The sequence below is a fragment of the Dinoponera quadriceps genome, unplaced genomic scaffold (genome assembly GCF_001313825.1).
Source record: "Dinoponera quadriceps isolate SergipeBrazil2010 unplaced genomic scaffold, ASM131382v1 scaffold1425, whole genome shotgun sequence".
In the NCBI taxonomy this organism is placed as follows: Eukaryota; Metazoa; Arthropoda; class Insecta; order Hymenoptera; family Formicidae; genus Dinoponera; species Dinoponera quadriceps.
The window spans coordinates 1,376,305-1,396,513 of NW_014555679.1; the positions used below are offsets into that span (position 1 = coordinate 1,376,305).

A 20,209-nucleotide genomic window follows, 5' to 3' on the forward strand; every position below is an offset into this window, starting at 1 on the left:
TTATCTTGTCATGGCGGAAGCGAGCGCGCGAAAGAATTAGAACGCATAACGCACGATCTCCTCTCGACGATGAGTCGCCGCGCTCCATCGCTTAAAAATGAACAATTGTCGTCGTCCATCGATCGCAACGGGTTTATCGGGGATTGCCGCAACTTCCGTCGGCCGCCGTGCGAGACACGGGAGAAGATCCAACGAACTGCAAGTTAGCAGACACCTCAACAGGAACAACGACACGAGAGGAGGCGACACGAGGCGGGAAAACACGCCTGAAACACGTTAGCTGTTAATTAGATACGCGGTATTGACGAGTGGCGAGGTTTAACGAGGCAACATCACCTTCGACAGCCCGGGGAAGATCATTCCCGTACTAAGCCCGAAGAGCACAATCGAATTCATGGCGCGGGAATTAGACGGGGGGAAAAGAGAATTTCCCGATCGACTCGCTGAAAGAAAAAAAAGTGCTGCGATCAAGTAAATAATATTGTAACGCTACTGCGTTTTCAAAACAAAATGGTTAATAATTCTGAAATTTGTGTGTAATGTCTGCACTGAAAAAGATAATTGCTGCGTCCAAGTAAACATTTGCCAAGAGATATTAGAGTGGTTCATTTTATTTGGATTAAGTAAATATTGCTTGAATGTAGCACTTTTTCTCTCTCAGTGTGCTACGTTCAAGTAATATTTACATAATCTAAGTAGAAAATATTTACTAAGTAGTATTTACTTAATCCAAGTAAAATAATCACTCGGATACTCCTCAACAAATATTTACTTGAACGTAATAGTTTTTTCCTTCAGTGATAAAATCGTCATTACCGTAGTTAGCACAATTCATTAGCGATACATTGGTCCAATATTGGACCAATATTGGACCAATGTATCGCCAATGAACTGTGTGCTACTAGGATAATGACCAAGGACTGATCGACTGAAGATATTTGATTAAGGAACCAACGTCGAAGCACGAATACACGATATACGATCGTTTCCGTAATATCGCGATTCTACGAGCAATAAAATCTGGCTGCGTCGCATCACTTAAATTCGAAGTAAAACGTCATCGGTCTCTGTTGTGCTCTTTAGCGGTAACTGAACCAACAACGCTCGCTAGAATCTATCTTTAATAATGACGCATAATGTGATATTACGCGGCTCTCGATAAGTACTATCCTAAGTATATTCAATAAGCAATATCTACACACCTTGGCAAGGAGGCGGAAATTGCACGAAGGATTGCCCGTTAAATGTCGCGCACAGTTTCACCGAAGAGAAATCGGGAAAGAGCAGCGGGGACGTAAGCGTGTACATAAGGACGATGAGCATTGCGTTATCTTGATGGTGAAAAAAAAGAAAAAGGAGAAGGAAAGAAACGAAAGCGTCAGGATGTAATAAAAAGAAACAGTGCTCTCCGTTCGATCTGCCCCGTTCGACCCAAATCGTCTCACTCTCATTGTCGTCACGTGGTCGCGCGGCGATAATTTTCTCCTTCCTTTTCTTGTTCAATTGCGCCGGAAACGATAAGAAACCATTGAGCGAAGTATCTAAAGCAAACAATACGGATATCTGAGACTTGAATTAAAAATAATTAGATATTCCCCGAGCGTCTCGCGCGCGTATTTCACTCGGCGCGACTCGCAACGGGGGGGTCGTTCTTGAACGTAAAACTCGAGATTAAGAGGACGAGGACGCAACATGATATTACAATTTTTTATATCAGCTGCTTGATAATCACGAACAACCGCCAATTGAACGACATAATTGTACCGATACGAGTCGTCGTCCGTGACCTTGCGTGCTGATTCCCTCGCTCGGGGAACGAAGTTTCACAGAAAGAAAGAAGTCAGTCAATCGCCGAGACTCGTTATCGAGAGAGCGGCACGTACGTATCACGAACCCACGCGCGAAAGTTGCCGCGCGCGCGCGAGTTACTTCGCCGCTCTCGCGATCCGCCGTCGCTGGAAAAGTTTCTTGTGTTATACGCCCGTCATAATTTATATCGGAACGCGACTTGTATCTCCGATCAAAAATGAAGGAAACACGCGCGTTCGAAGGATGAAGTGTGGCGGAGTCTCGTTATCGCGAGGCGATTTTTGTCAGAGCGAAAGTTAGCCCGCGCCTCACACGTGTCTCCCGTATAAATTATATATTTTAATCGTGACCACACACACACACACACACACACACGTGCGCGGCAAAGTTGCGATAACGATAACGATGAAGTTCGAATCGCGGTACCTTCTCATTATACCGTCGTAGGTTAAAACAAACCCTTCGAAATGATACGATTCGCGTATATTTTATCGTTATGTATATTATTGTTACCTGTACAGCGTTAATTAGCCAAGACACGCCAAGTAGCATGTTAGATCGCCGCGCGCGAAAGCTTTAAGCGTGTGGAAATTCAATAGGATGACGACGGTGACGACGACGGCGACGACGATGGTGTTCGCAACGACGACGATCGAAGAAGCCATGATGTACGAATTTCATGAATAATGTTGGTTGAGAGAGTCTATATATATATAGCTATCGAAACCAGAGAGTCTATATATATATATAGCTATCGAAACCAGAGGAGAACAAAATTATAAATATATAAATACAAATACATATATTGATAGAGAAGGGGGGACAATTTTTGCTATAACACTTCGTCCATTTTTCTATATAGGCAGTTCGTTGCACCGTAAACAAGTCCTATGCCTTTGTAAATTATCGTCCTCGGTCATTTCTGAAGAGGTACCCCCTTGGTTTCGCGATGCCACGGCAATCCACGTCGAAGAAATCGAACGGACACCGAAAGAGAAAGGAAAGAAAAAGATAATTTAATTTCTCCCGTTTCGACCGTTCCCTCCCTCTTTCTCTCTCTCTCTTTTTCTTTTTCTCTCATCTCCCCCCTTTTCCCCTCCGTCATACAAAATCGCTCTAGTCTAGACTAACATTCGGTCCCTCGAAGTTCGATTTCTACGATAGCGCGACACTTTTCGCGCGACGATAAGGAGAATTCTTGCGAAGCTTCGTGAGATTCGGCTAAATGATCTCAGGAGGTGAGTCGAACGTGAGAGTTCGCGAGCGAGCGAGCAAGAGAGAGAGAGAGAGAGAGAGAGAGGAATTTCTGCGCCGATAACTTTAAGTTGGAACGATCATTGACGACTGATGGAGCGGATGACGCGTCGGGTGTTCCATTGTCAATTCTCGGGAATGGAGATCGGTGAATCTGTGTCGAGCATAGTCGGACCGGTTCTAAATGAGAGGATCGTGAAAGGACGATGGCGAAACGTCACGTCTTATTCGTGTAGATCGCGATTCACGCGTGGTGGAATGTTGATTCGCGCGCAGCGTTTAGTCTTCCTACCGACCCAAATCGTTTATCCGAAACATCGATTGCGTGAGAAATTTCGAGGGAGGGAGGGAGAGAGAGAGAGAGGAGAAGCGAAGGGCAACGGGGGTGAGGAAGCGAGCGGGCAGAAAATTCGTCCAAAATTACCCAGCAAAAATCATCGTCAACGATCGCTCGGGAAGGTATCCTTTGGGAGATCAAGTTGTAGCATCGAACAATGCCTGGCTAGAATACTCAATGAAAAGCTGCTTTCAGACTTATAATAAAAAGATTAAAACTTATCCTCGTTGTGTGTATGTATTATATGTCTCTCATTCGAAACACGTTTTTCCCGGAGACCAGGACCTTCCCTCCATTATTCACGTCCCTTTTTGTTCCTTTTGTTCGATACATTTATTTTCAACTGCATTTCGATAATTTTGCAAGTATAAAATTTATTGTACAAAGTAAGTAGTCTTAATATATATATGATACATTTAATTAGTCTTCTTCGCTTATTTAATAAAAAAATAAAAGGACAGAAATGTCAAACTTTGCGCGAATTTCGAGATGAGCAGACTCAACGTGTCGAACGACACCCATCCGGCTCCGTGCGATGGCGCATCCCGATGAGCCGTGGCACACAGAAAAACGTAAGCAATAAGGATCTAAGCAGAATGACCGACTTGTCGGTTAAAGACAATGTCTTATAACAGTCTTATAAAAGTTTGACGTTTTGAAATATATTTCAATAGATAAATATAACCTAATTTCTTCGTGGAAAAAGATTCATTTCATATGCTTTAAATGTATACATTTAAACATATATTATAATATTATTAAATTAAAGATTCAATTTTATAGTACGTTATATAGCATATTAAATGGATCCTTTTCTCCACAGTTAAATTATATTTATCTGTCAAGATATATTTCAACACGTGAAACTGTTATATATAAATATAATATATATAACATGATACATTTAACACTCATAAATGTATCATGTTATATCTATGAAATATTCATATAATATTACACAAGACAAGTATTGTGCGTTACGAAAGACAAAATCTTAAGGCATAAAACATTGTCATCTTAAACCGATAAATCAGCCACTAAGGGCCCAAGTCTCGATCTACAATAATGTTCTAAGCCTTAAATCTGAAGAAACTGACCAATCACAATCGATTATTCTCCTCGCATTCGGCTGTAATTGGTCAATTTCTTAAGGCTTAAGGCTCAAAACACCTATCGTAGAGCAGAACCGACATCGTTCAGAAAACAAATCGCCACATACCGGTGTCGATCTATTTCTAACGTTGCTTCTCCAGCACGTGGATGTAAAAGCCGGGATCCTCGATCTGATTAAGCGGCTTAAAGTCGCCGTAAATGGTGTGTTTCGCCCCGTGGCCGAACACCTCGGTCAGCATATCGCGGAAAACGGTTAATCTGTGAGGATAGTACGATAGCCGAAACTCGTTGACGGACTCGGGATTGCGCGGATTCTCGCTGTCCAAGGAAATCATGTAATCCAGAATAACGATCGCCGGCTTGCCGGATACGTACAGTACCGACGTCTTGATGTCCGTCATATGCTGACTCTGCAACACGGGCAATCCTTAACGCGAGCTTCTCGATGGGTTGGCAGTTTCGAGACTAATGGCTCTCGCTTGCACTTGGCGAGCGGTCGTCAACGTTTTTGTATTTGACGCGATAACGATAACGAGTAACAAACAGTACCGTACTAAAGAGAGCAGTATAACTTACATTGTAATATATACACTTCGGAGGAGTTTGACCGGTTCGGATGATGTAATCGTAATTCCTGTGATCGATGAGAAGCAAACCTCCCGGCTTCACGCAGCGTTCGAAGTTCGAGAAAGCTTGCCTGCAACGATAGAATATCTCATGTGCGGACTTGTAACTTTTGTGTTTCTAATACATATATCTAAGGCATCCGTTGATCTAATCGTCGGAGTCAGACTCTGGCAAGGCCGGAAATCGATCAGCCGCGATAAATGCTCACGTTCTCGGCGAAACGAAGCGCTTAATAAGCTACCAATCCAGTCAATACTGAGCATCAGTTGCATTACATCTGTGTTACAATTTCGCACTCGATAATGTGAATAATATAAATGTTATATAACACTTAGTGTTAGTATAATATACTAAATCTGAACAAAAAATCATGTAAAAGTCAAGATGACATCGAGATTCCAAAGTCATAATTTTCTGTCATGATCCAAAAATGACTTTTGGAAGTCATTTTATTGTCATTCTGACGTTATTTTGACGTTAATATGACTTTATGTTCTGCTTAGAGATATAACTGATGCTCGGTTACACGACTGGGACTTGACTGGCAAATGACTCGGGAATTCGATTGATCTTTCTATCTCGCCAAGATCTTAAAAATAAAGACCGCTTATACTTTGGATAATACAATCGCTAATCCCAAGTAAAACGAAAAGTCATGGTATCATTTTGACATTATCTTGACTTTTATGTAACTTTTTTAAAAATGGCTCATTACGTCTTGACTTTTATGTAACTTTTTAAAAAAATGGCTCATTAACGTCTAATCTCGCTAGATAAACGTTAATTGCTCATTGAGTCTTAATAACGAATATACCAGACGAGCTTGATGAGAACAACCAGCGTGGCTCGAGCGGTGGGCACACAAAAGTATTAGTTCTAATTCTAATCTTCGAAGCTGCGCTTTTCTCTACGCGAGAAGCGCTGCCCGAGAGTCATTGTTCCGGCGCGTATCACAGTTTAATCTAGTCGAATGTGCATTAAGAATACGAACGTAAATCAATATGAACGGATTTATCATACTTTTGTTCCCTCTGATCACCGAAAGAATCAGGCATATGGGCGAAACTGTTTCCCAAACATATCACCGCGTCGAAGCCTTCGCCGATGAGGTGACTGATGTCGCTGGACAAAGTTAGCCAATTCGCCTCTTCGATCACTGTCACAAATTACGAAAGACACTAATAAGTACGGTGATTACGGCTGCAACGTTGAATGTATTTCTTTAATCGATTATTCATTATTCGTTATTTATATTCGATTGGGAATATTCGACGATCCTTCTGAAAGATGCGTTCAGATCGTGTCGTAATTTCCAGCTCAAAATCGAAAGATCGGCGGCCGGAGGGGAGGAGGGGAGGATATGTAAGCCAGCGACTGACCTTCGCCGATAAGGCGAAGACCCTTCCTGTTAATGTTGTATTTCTCCTCTCGCGCTTGATAATGATATGCGTACCATCAGTGGCTGTTTTCGTTGCGGCGCGATATACACGATGAGAACCGTGCGGGCCTTATCTGTACGGTCGCATTGTACCGTATTATATATGCGATCATATGTGCGAAATCGGCATACACGCAGCGATTAATCTGCACGACGGGATCGCGAGTGAACGCTCTGGCGACATTGAACTTACGATCTTGCCGACGTTATCGCAAACATCGAACTTTCGTAAAACATCAGTCGCTGTATCAGCGTGACGTCGTTGATTCCGATCGGGACAAACAGATACACGTGACAAACACAGTTAACGTTCGATCGTTAAAAATTTGCCGGAGGTTGCGACAGACGATCTGTTTTTCTTTCGCTCCTCGCGTCACTTCTTTCGAAAGAAGAAACCCTCCCGTTTCGCCTTTTCTTCCTACTTTTTTATTTTCCTTTCCTTTCCTTCCTTTTAACTCATTCCCTTCCGATTCTCTAATGGGAAATCCGATTCTCTCGTGACGACCAACGAACGTCAAACTTTCTCACCCCATTTGTCAAAGGCGGGCTCCTTCCTGCGATCCCATCTGGATTTCAGCGCGTGTTTTAGCATCTTGTCGGAGGCGTCGACGCTAACGACCTCGAAGCCTTCTTCCAGCAGCATCACGGAGTCAATGCCGGTGCCGCAGGCGACGTCCAGTATTCGATGGCATTTCTTCTGCCGCAGCAAACCCACAAGGAAGTCCCGATAATTCTGCGTACGCAGCTTCTTGTCGCCGATGAAGACCTCCCAGACCTTCGCCGCCTTGCCGTCCGCATATTGATCCTTCACACCTTCGGCTGGCGTGCCGAGGGAACGAGTGCGAAACACGGAGTCTACCATTGCGAGGGGAGCAGATAAAGTCGCAGAGTGAGAAGGAAACTGCGGAATCAAATGCGTAGTGATTGATTAAGTCGAAATAAAAAGAAAAACGGAAAAGGAAATCGACAAGATTTGTTTATTGCGGAGAACCAGAGAGAGAGAGAGAGAGCTGATATTCTTTTTCCAACAATTCGAAGGGATTAATTTAAACTCAAATAACACAGCGAATTCTTAAAGTATCCCTAAAGTTTTCTCCTTTCTCTCGAATTTTTTGTAAGAATCTATAGAAATATATTATAAAAATGATTCAGGAAATTACATGCATGATTGGAATTCTTAATAAATTTTTGGAATATTCGTATAGAAAGATAAGTAAAGAATTATATTATACGCGGTCATAGGTTTCACAGGTTATAAAGTAACGATTTGTAGAAATATACGAACCCAATTCAAAAAATCATATTCTTACAATTCAATGAAACGTCAATGGTGCCAATTTTCTTTTCTTTATGTCGAGATATCACTTATTTGTGAAGAAAGTTCCAATTATGATATACTGCACACACAAAACATTGAAAATAAAACACGAGCATCTGTTGAACGCAGCCACAGAAAGCAATTGTAACAAACAAAACACTCGCGTGACTCCGCGAATTCCCAAAATATTCGAAGTACCGGATCACGAAATATTCGTGATAACTAATCGTGAACTTTTGAGGAATCCTTCAGAACGAATTCGATCGTGATTCATTCTTCAGGAATCCTCCGGATATTCATTTTTACAATATGGTAGGTATTCTGCAAAATTAATTCTCCAAAAACCTCTATTCACCGTTGCGAGCTACCTGGGAATTCAATTAAATCGTATGAATTAAGCGCGCGAAAGGAGAACCGGTTAAAGCGCGAATGCAAATCGGAGGCTACGTTTCCTGTCGAAAATCCGGATAAAAAAAACGTAGATTCGCGCCGGACCCTTCGTCCCTTCGCCGTTCACGCGCACGTGAGATATCGTACCTTCGATCCGTAGGGCGGTTCGAGCGACGATAACGAGCGCAGGCGACTATCCGCGTTCGACACTATAGGAAGGTGACCACTGCACTAAAAGCGAATGGAGACTGCTTCGCTACTATTGCAATCGTCGCATTTATATACACTGTGACAAATAACTAACGTCTTCGTCATTGCGGCTATATGTTTGCGCGCATATGTGTGCGTGCACATGCTCCGCGGATCCGAGCGCACATGCGCGCACATACATACGCGTGCGCTCACTGATATCGCCGCCTGTTGAATTTGCTCTCTCGATGTGATGTAACAGTTTTCGTACGAAACTCGATTCGGTTTGTAAATTCGCTTGATAAAAGCGCGTGATCCACGTTGACACATTGCGACTATTGTGAAAGATCTCCGAGACGGTCTCCTCGATCGAGCCGGCGCGAATGACGTGCGATCACCGCTCGGCGATCGTTCGGCCGCTTAACAGGTGCTCCGGCCCCTCGTCCGTTTGCTGGATCATTGGATCACTCCGCTGTATCTCGGAAAGGGAGAGATTCCCTCCGGAAAATAGAAATCTATTTTTCTTCCTCCCTTTCTTCAGTTTTTTCTTTATCATTATTCTTTATCGTTATTTTTACCCTTTTTCTTTTTATATCGTTGCCCATATGTTACATATGTAATGTACACTGAGAGATATTATAGTTACTTTCGTTTTCAACTGTATCTTTTACGTGGTTTCTACTACAAAAATAACAGTAGCAATATGCGTGTGAGATTATTATCATTGATATTATAGTAATTTATTAGGAAAATCTTTAGAAAAATACTTTTCTGCTGACTATAATTCTTTTATTGTGATGATTGTAATTAGTTAATATTTTTCTTTCAGTTTTATTCGCCGAAGAACAATACCGATTTCGTTTTATATATATAATTTTAGACAGCACAAAACTGAGACCATTCTCGATATACATAAAAACGTTTTATAAACGTTCCTCAGGACATTCTGTAGGTTTATTCTTTAACTTTAGCGTAGGTAATAAATGCGTTAGAAAAACCGCGTAACAACAACGTTACGATAACAATATAATCACTAAAGATTACAGAAAAGATTAGACGCGTTCAGAATGGTTCTGGAACGTCTTGTATTATCTAGGATAACTGTAATTTGTAACAAAATGGTTTATTTAATAAAATGGTTTATATTTGAAGCAGTGTAAAGCTTTTATCTTCAGGAGACAAGCGAAGAGATGCCCTTTATTTGTAAAATTCTTACGCGCGTTTTGACTTTATTGCACCATACTTTCACGACTGGTAACTAATTACTCACCAATGATAATTGAAGTGAATTGTATCTGTATGACGCAATGTTCGATGACTTGTAATTTAAGTTAATGATTCGTAGAACAATTAGCAAAGCAAATTTTCATAGATAAACACGCGATCACGGGCTTCCTCGTGGACATTTGCACAATTTACAATCGGACTCGAATAATTTTCAGGCTGATGTTTATTAAAAACTCGCTGGGATATGCCCTTATACACACGCCGGAAATACGGGGTAGGGATTCTTAGCCGTAAATGAGACAATATCGTAGAGCGAATGCAACGATAAATATTGTAATTATTACAGCAAAACGAAAAATACAGATTTCAAATAATTAACACTTAATTTAGAATCGCTATAAGAATTCCTTGTAAATTCATCTATTTGCGGATGCCGGTTTAAGATATCGATGCGAGTTCCTTCGTAACGAACGCTTTATAAGAAACTATTAAAGCATGCCCCCTTAAATCTCTCGGAAGGTCCGTAATATTACATATCGAGAATAATGGATTCTCTATTGAAAAGCCAATGTAATACTATACAAATACTATCGTTTTCATATCTTTACAGTTATATAAACATACAACAATGCCGTATGAATCAATTATTCTCAGCTCGGTAATTTAAGTACTATGTATATTTTTTTTATAAACATAAAAAAGAATGTGCCGTCTTAATCATTAGTCCTCTCGTATCAAGTCAAGTTACAGATAGCTCAGCACAACGGAAATGAATAATTGCGATGCACGTTTGCAAGCGGGGAAAGTGGAGAAACCGAGTCTGTATAAAGGCTGTACGTGTGTGTGTGTGTGTATATATATATATTTATATATGTATATATATAACGTTCTCCGCGCTTTTTGTCTATACAGTATTCTTAATTTTAGAGATTACATACGATACACACTCAACTATATAAATTGGCAGTTATTAGTAGTTAAAGATTCTGCGTTATTCAACTTGGTAAATTTTCCAGAACTGCTTCTGTCAAGAAGGGCACGTATGACGCAGCACGTAAACATTTAGTATTAAATGCAACAAAGTGTGCGAGTGTAGCGAAACGCATCGTTCTCCTCATAATTCACAATGAGGAACTAAGATTCGTAACAAGGGAACGTCCTCCGTGTGCGAAACGCGATGAGAATCTTCTCGTGTGTAACAAGTTGTGAAGAATGCTCTTATCTAACACGCAAGAAAATGAATTTCAAGTTGTTCACCATCGTTACAGCGAATTCGGCTGGATACGTGTTGATCCGCACTAGAGACCGCGGTGTACAGACTGATGTAAAAGCGGATACATAATGTGCATAAATAATGGAACAATAGAGGAGTTAGTGCGACACTTGGCGCAACAATTACAAACGCTACTCGGCAGAATGAGCGTTCGGCATTTTGTCAATCTAAAAATTGTTCATGTACTATATATATATTATATGCACTTGCATTCACTATTCGTGTTAATCGAATAACTTTCTCTTATACGATAGTCCTTAAAATCGCGCCGTAACAGCACTTCGGCGCATCCAATCGAATTCGCGTGTGCGACTCACTTATATGTATATCACTCTATATATTCTCTCTCGTTGTAACATAAACAAGAATGCTACTGCATTACCCCTTACATCGAAATACACTCCCTCAGAACTGCGCTATCAAGTTTATGAACTTTATTTAGAAACATACACAGATTCAGATGTAATAATTATGCTTATGTGAAAAGTATTGACTATATGGTTCATGCGGAAAGTGGTTAGCCTTTTCCCTTACAAATCAAGGTTTTTCCATAAGCAAATTATTCAATTACGTCTAATATTCTGAGTTGTGCACACAACAATTTGTCTCCTTAAGTGCGCGATAGATCAGTTAAAACACTAACAAGGTTTTAATTTATTTTCTGAAACTATGCAATGATCAGGTGAATGTTGAACTATATCACTTTGTCAGTTGCAGCAATTTTTCTCTGCGCTCTGCCCGGTCCACTTCACAAAAGTTCGTACCCTCATATATTCTTTAAATCATCTGGCAGCTCGTTCTTGGGATGTTTATTCTCAAAGTGTTGCTTGTAGGTCTTGGGGTCTGGCATTTGGGCCTGCGAATCCAAAAATGTTACACATTATAATATATATATTAGGGGGACCGGAAAGTAATGTCGTTTCTGCGCATGTCGATATTTGATTTGATTGATTTTTACCGCTCCGGCATTGAAAATTTGTATACTAGATGGCAAAAAGTTGTTGATAACGAAGGTGAATATATTGTTGATTAGAAATAAAAACTTGTTAAAAATGTAGTCGTGTGAATTTAACTTAAGAAAGCATTACTTTCCGGTCCCCCTAATATATACACCGTGAGTGAATGAATTTGGATAACAGAAAGGAATGCAAATCAAAAGATAACGGAGATATTACCTTGCACACAGTACACACGTGTACAAGCGCTTTCTGTGCTGCCTTTTTCTGATCATTGGCACTGTGTCCTTGTTGTTTCTTTACTTTTGCAGCTTTCTCCGCAGCTTTGGCTTGAGATTGTATTTTTTGCTGTCCACGAGCCATTCTGGAAATAAAAGAAGCCATACATAAGCAAATATGTGACGCATCTTGAGTGATAATAATAATAAAGATATACTAGAACTTGCTTTTTTTGGAATCTACGGTAGAATCTAGAACCTATGAATTGTATCATCAGTGTCGCACGGAACACCCTGAATTTAAAAATAACAATATTCAGGAAGCGACTGTTGCACAACTTCTGAGTAACGATTCTTCGTGACCAGAGGGAGGGTGCCTCTAAACTTGTCAAATAACACCTGTTTTCCAAGAGTTGATCGACCAACTGTTGTGTTCACTGAACACACGCTGGCCACCATCGGCCATTTACGCTGGCCAACTGCGTCTTATCTACTTTGACAAACTTGATCACACTTAATTCAACAATTACGCCAACATTACACTGTCAACTCAATTCAACTAGCCCCTTCTATCTCCCGCACCTGTCTCGAAATAACATACGGGACATATTGCGGTCCGCCTAACGACGCGGCACCGAAAATATCCGCCGGTCGTACTCGCTGAACCGTTCACGTGCAACGGCGATAATCGCCTTCGCTGTGCCTGGAGAGCATTGTAGGACGTAGTAAGCATCAGGTCGGCTGGAAGATTGGGAACAGAGAAAGATAGAGAGAGAAATGCGGAGAAAGCTCTCTAAACCAAATACGCATGCCGCGGGCGACCGAGAGAGCAGCTGAGTTTGCTCAACTTTGCTCTGCTCTCTTTCTCTCTCTCTCTCTCGCTCGCAATTCTCCTCACTCTTCTCCCGAGTGCGCTTATTTCGCTCCGAGCGCGGAAAGTACAACGTGGTGCGACGAGCTGATCTCTTACCTATTCGCAGGACGATAGACGCGTGCGACGGTCTCTCTCGGCTTCTCCCGTTTCTACGACTCGATCTCACTCTCCGAGACGACGACGATCGGGGACGACGATCGACGGTGGTACGGTGCACCTCGCGGACGAGGTCTTCCGGGATGAAGCAAAAGCTGCGTGGAGAACGAAAGCGGAGCGAAAGTCGCGACCCGGAGCACTCTCTGTGCGCATACGGGTGCACGTTACTCGCGTGAAGGTACCACGGAGCCCGCTATGTACAGGCCCATTCGACTGCACTTTCTGTGCGTTGAGCGTAATGAGGTGCAGGCGAGTCGCCGAGTGGCCGAAAAGAAAGCGACGAGGAAGTGTAGAAAGTGCAGAAAGTGCAGCCGAGATGAACGGATTTGATCGGTCTCTCTTCCGAATTCAAAATAAAATAAATAAATATATATATATACGTTATTATTATCAGAGAGAAGATGAGAGGGAAAAGAAGAGAGAATGTAAGGCACGAAAGAGGCGATCGAGAAAATTGTACATATACTATCGGTCATCACTTTGAATAAATGACTAAATATCTCGTTAATGTTATAAAAGAAATGGCGAACATATACATTTTTATTAGAAAAGAGAGTCCATAATGCTTTTCATCAATTGTCGAAGCATCTTTTTCATTTCAAATGGAGCGGTACTTCGTTCGGTACATATTTCAACGTTAAATACTCGCGGAGCCACGCGAGACGCAAATCTCTCGCTTTCGAATATATCGCTAAGGATAAGGCGCGCTCGCATTTAGCGTGGCGGAGCGATCGGGGGCGCAGGCGCTGAACGCGCGACTTTCGAAGGCAGGACGGTGTTCTATAGCGCACGTGTTCCCAGTGACTCATCGCGATCAGGGAAAATGGCTGACGGCCTGTCGGGACGTGTTTTGACAATTTTGCTCGATTGATCCCGATGTTCGACGAAGAGCTGTCTAACGTTAGCGGGCGCGATTGCGGTGTCGTCGGTGGCGCGTCGTCCCGGCCGTGATGTGATTCAGCGCGTCGCGCCTTCTATGTCGTGTGTCTGAGTCACCATCGGTTGCGGTCAAACTCGCCCGAACGTGTTTCGACCTGCCAGCAACGGGAGGAAACACTCACTCTCTCCCTCTTCCTCACTCTCTCGAGGGGCTGGTATCTCGTTTTCTCCTTTATTCTAACATCGCTCCCCGCGAGATTCACAAGGCAAGTCGCGTTGGCTGATACTAATTAAAGCGGAGGAACGTTGCGCGAGAGCGTCGCGTGTGCCCTCTCGTCGGTCTGCGAGACGAGAGCGTTTTTTTTTTTCTTTTCGTCGAACCGTCGCCTCCGTCTAGGGGGCCGTGACATAATATTTGTATTTCGATCCGTGATAACGCGTTCGTGAGAATGTGTCGGGGCACACCTTCCGTTCTCGCTTTCCGGAGTGCTCCGATGCCGAGCTACGGAGGTCGTTGAAACGACAATATGGAGATCTGTCGGACGATACGTTGCGTGCGTGTGAATACTCGTAAGCGGATATTTCTGGATATACCTTACACAACGGCCTTTCTGTTATTATAGGTCACAATGCGACGGGCACGTTGTGTTATCTGACGTAGTGGCATCCCCTCAGGCGGACGTGGTGGAATCTGCGAAAGAAAGCTGCTGAACAGTTGAGTCATGCTGTAGAGATCCTCTCGTGTCGTGTGTCCTCCGTAATTAATGTGATCATCATGGTGTGAACGGCGGGGTGTCATTAAGGCGATAAAATGCCTACCATTCCAGTTAATAATGGGACAGCACTTTGCTAGTCTCAGGGAGTTCTTTAGAATGGATGGTGAAAGACAGCCTACGGAGGTATGCGCCAGTGCATTTAGCCAGCCGTTGCCGTTGGAGATGGTGAATCGAGATGGCAGTGACGGCTCGCCCGAGAACGAGACTAACGGCAACGTGCCTGTCATGAACTCTAACATACTGCCGAACCGAGAATGCAAGCTGGAGGGGAATCTGGACAACGATCGTTTGAACTTAGACTTAGACAACCATAATTCTAGATTCGAATCTTTGTATAGTCAGCCTGTCGAGGCGCAGGACACCAAGCAAGTTGTTTGTAACAATGGCAATGTCGCCAGCGAGACGCCGTACAGGCAGCAAGAGGCCTGCTGCAGCAGCTCAGGCGGTAGCAACAGCAGTAGCAGTTCCGAGGACAGTCCTGTGAATCCACCTTTAAGAAGATCCTCCAAAACTTTGTCGTTCGGAAAGAGAAAAAGTATGTATCATGCTTGGCCTGTTATCTGTACAGTCAGCATCATACGTGCTGTATCATTGTCTAGATTGAAACTTTGTACTGTTACACAATTACTGGTCTTTCACATGTGTATTGCGTCGTAGCATATGCCTGTTGGTGGCTCCAAGGCTTACCATCATATGTCAATTTTTCACATATGTACACAAGGGAAACTTGGATTGTATAATAGGCTGTCGGTTATCCCCATTTTTCTTATTTTCATGATACTTCGCTGTGTAATGAACACGTCCTCTATCACTTAAGTGGCAGAAAATCAAAATATCAAGTGAGATACCAGTAAAAGAAGAAAGAGAGATATGGAATGTCATATGTCGCTTTTTTAATTTTTATCTATTTTTTTATCTAGCAGAGTACAAAGTTACTTTTAACAGATAAAGAATATGTGTTCGAAAATTAACCCACAATCGAATGAAAATAAAAATACTTTTAGAAAACATATGTCTAACCGACTAAAATGACTAAACTGACTGTACTAGTTCGGGAAATTAACGTACTGAAGCGTGAGAATCTCGTACGCTTCATATGCTTCAATTCATTCGTGTGTGTAAATTTCTTGAACGAGTCCAATTAGGCTAAGAGAAGTAGACCAATAATTAAAGGGTTGAAACATTATTATAATTCGTTATTTCTGCGATCTTCAACTTTATGGGGGTTACGTGTAAGGCTGAAAGTCGTGTAACTTTGTATCTAGGAAATGATACACCATACGTGATGCTGACTGTATTAACGTTACTTGGTGTCTTGTACAATGATATATATTCTCATCAGACAAGCCGCGCAATAAGGATCAAAGCCCGGTCTGCAATCATGTTTTAACGTCGAAGAAGAAGCGCAGCAACTGGGTGCTGAAATTCAACTGCGCCAAGAGCAAAAGCTCCAAAAACACGGACATCATTCCCGGCCAGGGGAACAGCAATTCGGACTGCGTATGCACCGGTTACAGGAGAACCGAGGAGCACCCTATGGGTGCGGGCATTGTATTTAATAGTCGTTCCGCGCCGCAGAGCCCCGTTCTCGGGCCCCTGCCACCCAGCCCCGTGATCGATTTATCGCGATTCAACCCCGAGGAGTTCCCTATGGAAGTACGTCTGTTACATCTGCCGTTCGTTCTCTGGTAACGCCGCGCGTTACCGATTCGATATCATCGTATCAGTTCCCTTCGTTTTTCTTGAAGGATTGCGACGAACGGGCGCGGATGCAGCGCGCTCGGGAGATGGAGGAAGGCGTCGAGCCGCCGCCCGGTTACAGGCCTAATTATCCTCCGGGAATCCAAGTTCATCCTAACGGGATTACGGTAGACAGTTTGGCGGCATTGTTCCAAGCACATGCCGGTATTCAAGCTGCCGCTCTCACAGCCTTATCCCAGATCGATTTTACTTTAATTCCGAATATCGAGAGGCCCGCCCACACGCAGGTAAGTGATCGACTCCGCGCCATAAGGGCTCAGACATAATGAATAAGGGCTTTCGCACACGAATAATCATAAACATGGGACGTAAATTCAGACTGACGAACCAGTCAGGAAATTGCTTTAGATTCCACGTATTCTAAAAGAAGATAAAACTCTCCCGCTTTCTTTCTGACAGTAAATTTGGCCGTAAGTAAAAGCAGGATTCGACTGGTTGGAATCTTGGTCACGCACATCTTAAGAAATTTAATTCCTCGTTCCTTGTTCCTTCTATTGTGTCTGAATTCTGACATGTCTCGCCATGCGCTTGTTGCGCGTCCCCAATCTTCGTGCGTTCACATTGCGGTCATTTCTCACGCAGGTCGATTACGTGCATTGTCTCGTGCCGGACCTGAGATCGATCACGGCCTGCTCTTTTTACTGGGGTAAGATGGACCGTTACGAAGCGGAGCGCCTGTTAGAGGGTAAGCAGGAAGGCACCTTCCTGCTACGCGACTCTGCGCAGGAGGAGTTTCTGTTTTCCGTAAGCTTCCGAAAATACGGGCGCTCGTTGCACGCGCGGATCGAGCAATGGAATCACAAGTTCAGCTTTGATTCGCACGACCCAGGAGTCTACGCTTCCGAAACAGTATGTATCGTACGTGTGGGACGTTGTGACAATGAGACATCCTTCACGCCAGGTATCATATATGTCTTAAGGGGATGCCATGTTGAAAAACTACCGATGCAATACTAAGTTCTTTCTGTAAAATTTACGGTTTCATCGGTTGCACAGAATTATAAATGCTTTTATACAGTGAAAGTACGCGCTAAAATGAATTGGGGCGTTTCTCAAAACGTGGCGAAAATGATTAAAAATTTCAAGATGACAATTCTAACTGTGAGTTAAACGGCTTATATCTTGTTTTATAAAATTATAACGCCGTAAAAATATTAATCATTTCATCTATTCAATCGTTTTATCCGATCTGAAAGATTCGAAAAATTAATAACGTGCGAATTAGAGAGCGTGAAAAATATGCTGAAATATCCGATGACGTAAGTGAAGTAATTGCACTATTAAAGCTTGTATATGACGCCTGGTATGCCGCGTAATTCTCCTCTTCCTCCGCCCTTAAGGCCGAATCGCACTAGCAACTATCAATTGAATCGCGATTGGCGATTACTTTTCAACCAATCAGAGCAAAGCAGCCACCGATTGAAATTAGTGACTGCCGTTTAGACGACGTTCTATTTTATAGTCGCCAATTCAATTTGCAAAATATGATCTGGCCTTTACAGAACGCCTAAAGCCGGTATCAGACGACGCATCGGATATTGAGATTGGCCATTCGAAGCAAAATTCACTCAATTCAAGTTTAGCGAACTTTGCTCCGATTGGCCAGATTTCAATTCAATCTCAATCCTAATCTGTAATCTGACACGGGCTTGAGGAATCGCAAGAGTCGTGATAAATCGTGATCGAATCTCTTATAAATCGTAAGAGTAGTATTCACGATTGGCGATGTGCATCTTTCCAGGTATGCGGTTTGATCGAGCATTACAAGGACCCCTCCTGCTGTATGTTCTTCGAGCCTATGCTCACTATCCCGCTGCACCGGAACTTCGCGTTTCCGCTGCAGCACCTCTGCCGGGCGGTGATAACCACGCGGACGACGTACGATGGCATCAACAAACTGCAATTGCCAAAGACGCTTAGGAGCTATCTCAAGGAGTACCATTATAAACAGCGAGTGCGTGTCAGGCGGCTGGACACGGAGAACGATCTACAGACGGACAGCAGATCCATATCATATTTACCCCTAATATGAGTCTTCGTATTTCGGTAGAATTTACGATACGTTGCATAATTGATTTCCCTTTAATCTCCGCGCAGCAGTCTCGTATGGTCGCGTACACCGCGCGAAGGCATACGCCGGCGACGGGTGTATCGTGCACAGCATACTGTAATTAATATACCGGGAAACACCATGACTCCGATACACAGTTACACAGACACCAGCGTCATCGCAATATTAGCAATAAAAACTAAAAGAATGAAGCGCTTTACTTTTGTTTTATGCGATAACAGAGAGACCCGGCGCCGGAGAAACGGCGTAGTTATGTAATTAAATAATAAAAATAAGAGCGAAAGAAAGAAGGAAAAGTGGGACTTGTGCGAATAGACGCCTACGTTTTCACTCGGAGAAGGGAAGTCTAGGAAAATCCCATGTGTAAATACATCAGAAACGGACTCACGACGCATACCACACGACGCGCGCACACGACATAACAGACGACACACGTTGTAACACACGAAAGACCGTTTTACTGTATTTCGTGAATTACTTGATTATCATCGCTACTGTTCTTATTATCGCTCTATTACTCTATTATTCTCTTTTATTTTATTTCTTAGGTAACCATGTTATCTCCGTGTAACCGCGTGTTATTTCAGTACGTACATATATATATATAATTTTATTTAATGTTAATTATAAAGTTACGGGATCAGTTTGTATATTGATAGTTTTTATAGGACGATACCAAAACCTACGCTTGCGCGACTGCAATTTAGCGTTTAATTATTAAAATCTACGGTATCACCGTCGAATTTTTAACCTTTATACGTAACCGGGTGGGTTACAGTCATTGCAAGATCTGGTTCATATTACTCCTATTGTGCCTATTTATAATGTTAAATATTATTAGATAAAAGCTGTCTGTGTTGATGTTCGTCATTACCAGATGCAAAAGTGTATAATTTGTGTAAATCATTTAAAAAATCTCGAAGAAAGGAAAAACGTGAGAAGATATCAAATGCAATGAACTGAATTTGGATTAACGATACAAATCAATCATTGAATTGATAAATTTGCAAAGTATATAATATTATAGTATGAAATTGTTAAAAAAAAAATATTGGTTAATGGTTACTCACATAATGAACTTCGTATTAAAAAATAAAAATTGAATATTTATTATGTGTGTGTGTATGTATGTATATATATATATATATATATATATATATATATNACAGAAAATACTTGTTTGAAAAAAGTTATCAGTTACATGATTTACATATATATGATTTTTTTGAAGATAATATTTTATATATCTCATTAAAGTATACGATTCTATAATTTACATATATTAATCTGCCAAAGATGGTAATAAAAGATGTCATTATTAGAAAAATATAGACCTATAATTGTATAACTTATATTTTTGTACTAATTAATATATCGTTTAAACAGAATAATAAGAAAGTACCAACACTTATCAAACTTATGATAGCTTGATTGAAATAAAGTCAAAATTAATAAAATTTGCAATTTCAATTACTTTTTAACCATAAATTTTATCGCATTTTTACAATGTCAGGTTCAGACTTCATATTAATTATTTCAAGTC

At 41.9% G+C, this 20,209-nt stretch overlaps 3 protein-coding genes across 9 annotated transcripts; 1 reads left to right on the forward strand and 2 right to left on the reverse strand.

Annotated features, from left to right (window-relative positions):
• Positions 1-3,753: 3,753 nt before the first annotated feature.
• On the reverse strand, positions 3,754-13,208 carry LOC106745158 (glycine N-methyltransferase). Of its 4 annotated transcripts, none has more exons than XM_014620485.1 (6): positions 8,434-8,559; positions 7,889-7,975; positions 7,107-7,479; positions 6,161-6,296; positions 5,090-5,210; positions 3,754-4,923 (listed from the first exon to the last, which is right to left on the reverse strand). In XM_014620485.1, the coding sequence occupies exons 3-6, from the start codon at positions 7,438-7,440 to the stop codon at positions 4,636-4,638; spliced, it is 879 nt and encodes a 292-aa protein (XP_014475971.1). In that variant the 5' UTR covers positions 7,441-7,479; positions 7,889-7,975; positions 8,434-8,559; the 3' UTR covers positions 3,754-4,635. The 4 variants fall into 4 exon arrangements, with proteins under 4 accessions (XP_014475971.1, XP_014475970.1, XP_014475972.1 ...); XM_014620484.1 differs by having other exon boundaries at positions 7,864-7,975; XM_014620486.1 differs by lacking the exons at positions 7,889-7,975; positions 8,434-8,559 and adding an exon at positions 13,120-13,208.
• On the reverse strand, positions 9,908-13,208 carry LOC106745160 (zinc finger protein 706-like). Of its 2 annotated transcripts, XM_014620487.1 has the most exons (4): positions 13,120-13,205; positions 12,378-12,443; positions 12,151-12,295; positions 9,908-11,831 (listed from the first exon to the last, which is right to left on the reverse strand). In XM_014620487.1, the coding sequence occupies exons 2-4, from the start codon at positions 12,422-12,424 to the stop codon at positions 11,742-11,744; spliced, it is 282 nt and encodes a 93-aa protein (XP_014475973.1). In that variant the 5' UTR covers positions 12,425-12,443; positions 13,120-13,205; the 3' UTR covers positions 9,908-11,741. The 2 variants fall into 2 exon arrangements, with proteins under 2 accessions (XP_014475973.1, XP_014475974.1); XM_014620488.1 differs by lacking the exon at positions 12,378-12,443 and having other exon boundaries at positions 13,120-13,208.
• Positions 13,209-13,273: 65 nt separating this feature from the next.
• On the forward strand, positions 13,274-19,759 carry LOC106745157. Of its 3 annotated transcripts, none has more exons than XM_014620480.1 (6): positions 13,274-13,357; positions 14,682-15,369; positions 16,177-16,490; positions 16,562-16,822; positions 17,178-17,444; positions 18,337-19,759. In XM_014620480.1, exons 2-6 carry the CDS (start codon positions 14,892-14,894, stop codon positions 18,625-18,627), a joined length of 1,611 nt encoding a protein of 536 aa, XP_014475966.1. In that variant the 5' UTR covers positions 13,274-13,357; positions 14,682-14,891; the 3' UTR covers positions 18,628-19,759. The 3 variants fall into 3 exon arrangements, with proteins under 3 accessions (XP_014475966.1, XP_014475968.1, XP_014475967.1); XM_014620482.1 differs by having other exon boundaries at positions 16,583-16,822; XM_014620481.1 differs by lacking the exon at positions 13,274-13,357 and adding an exon at positions 14,354-14,612.
• The last annotated feature ends 450 nt before the right edge of the window (positions 19,760-20,209 follow it).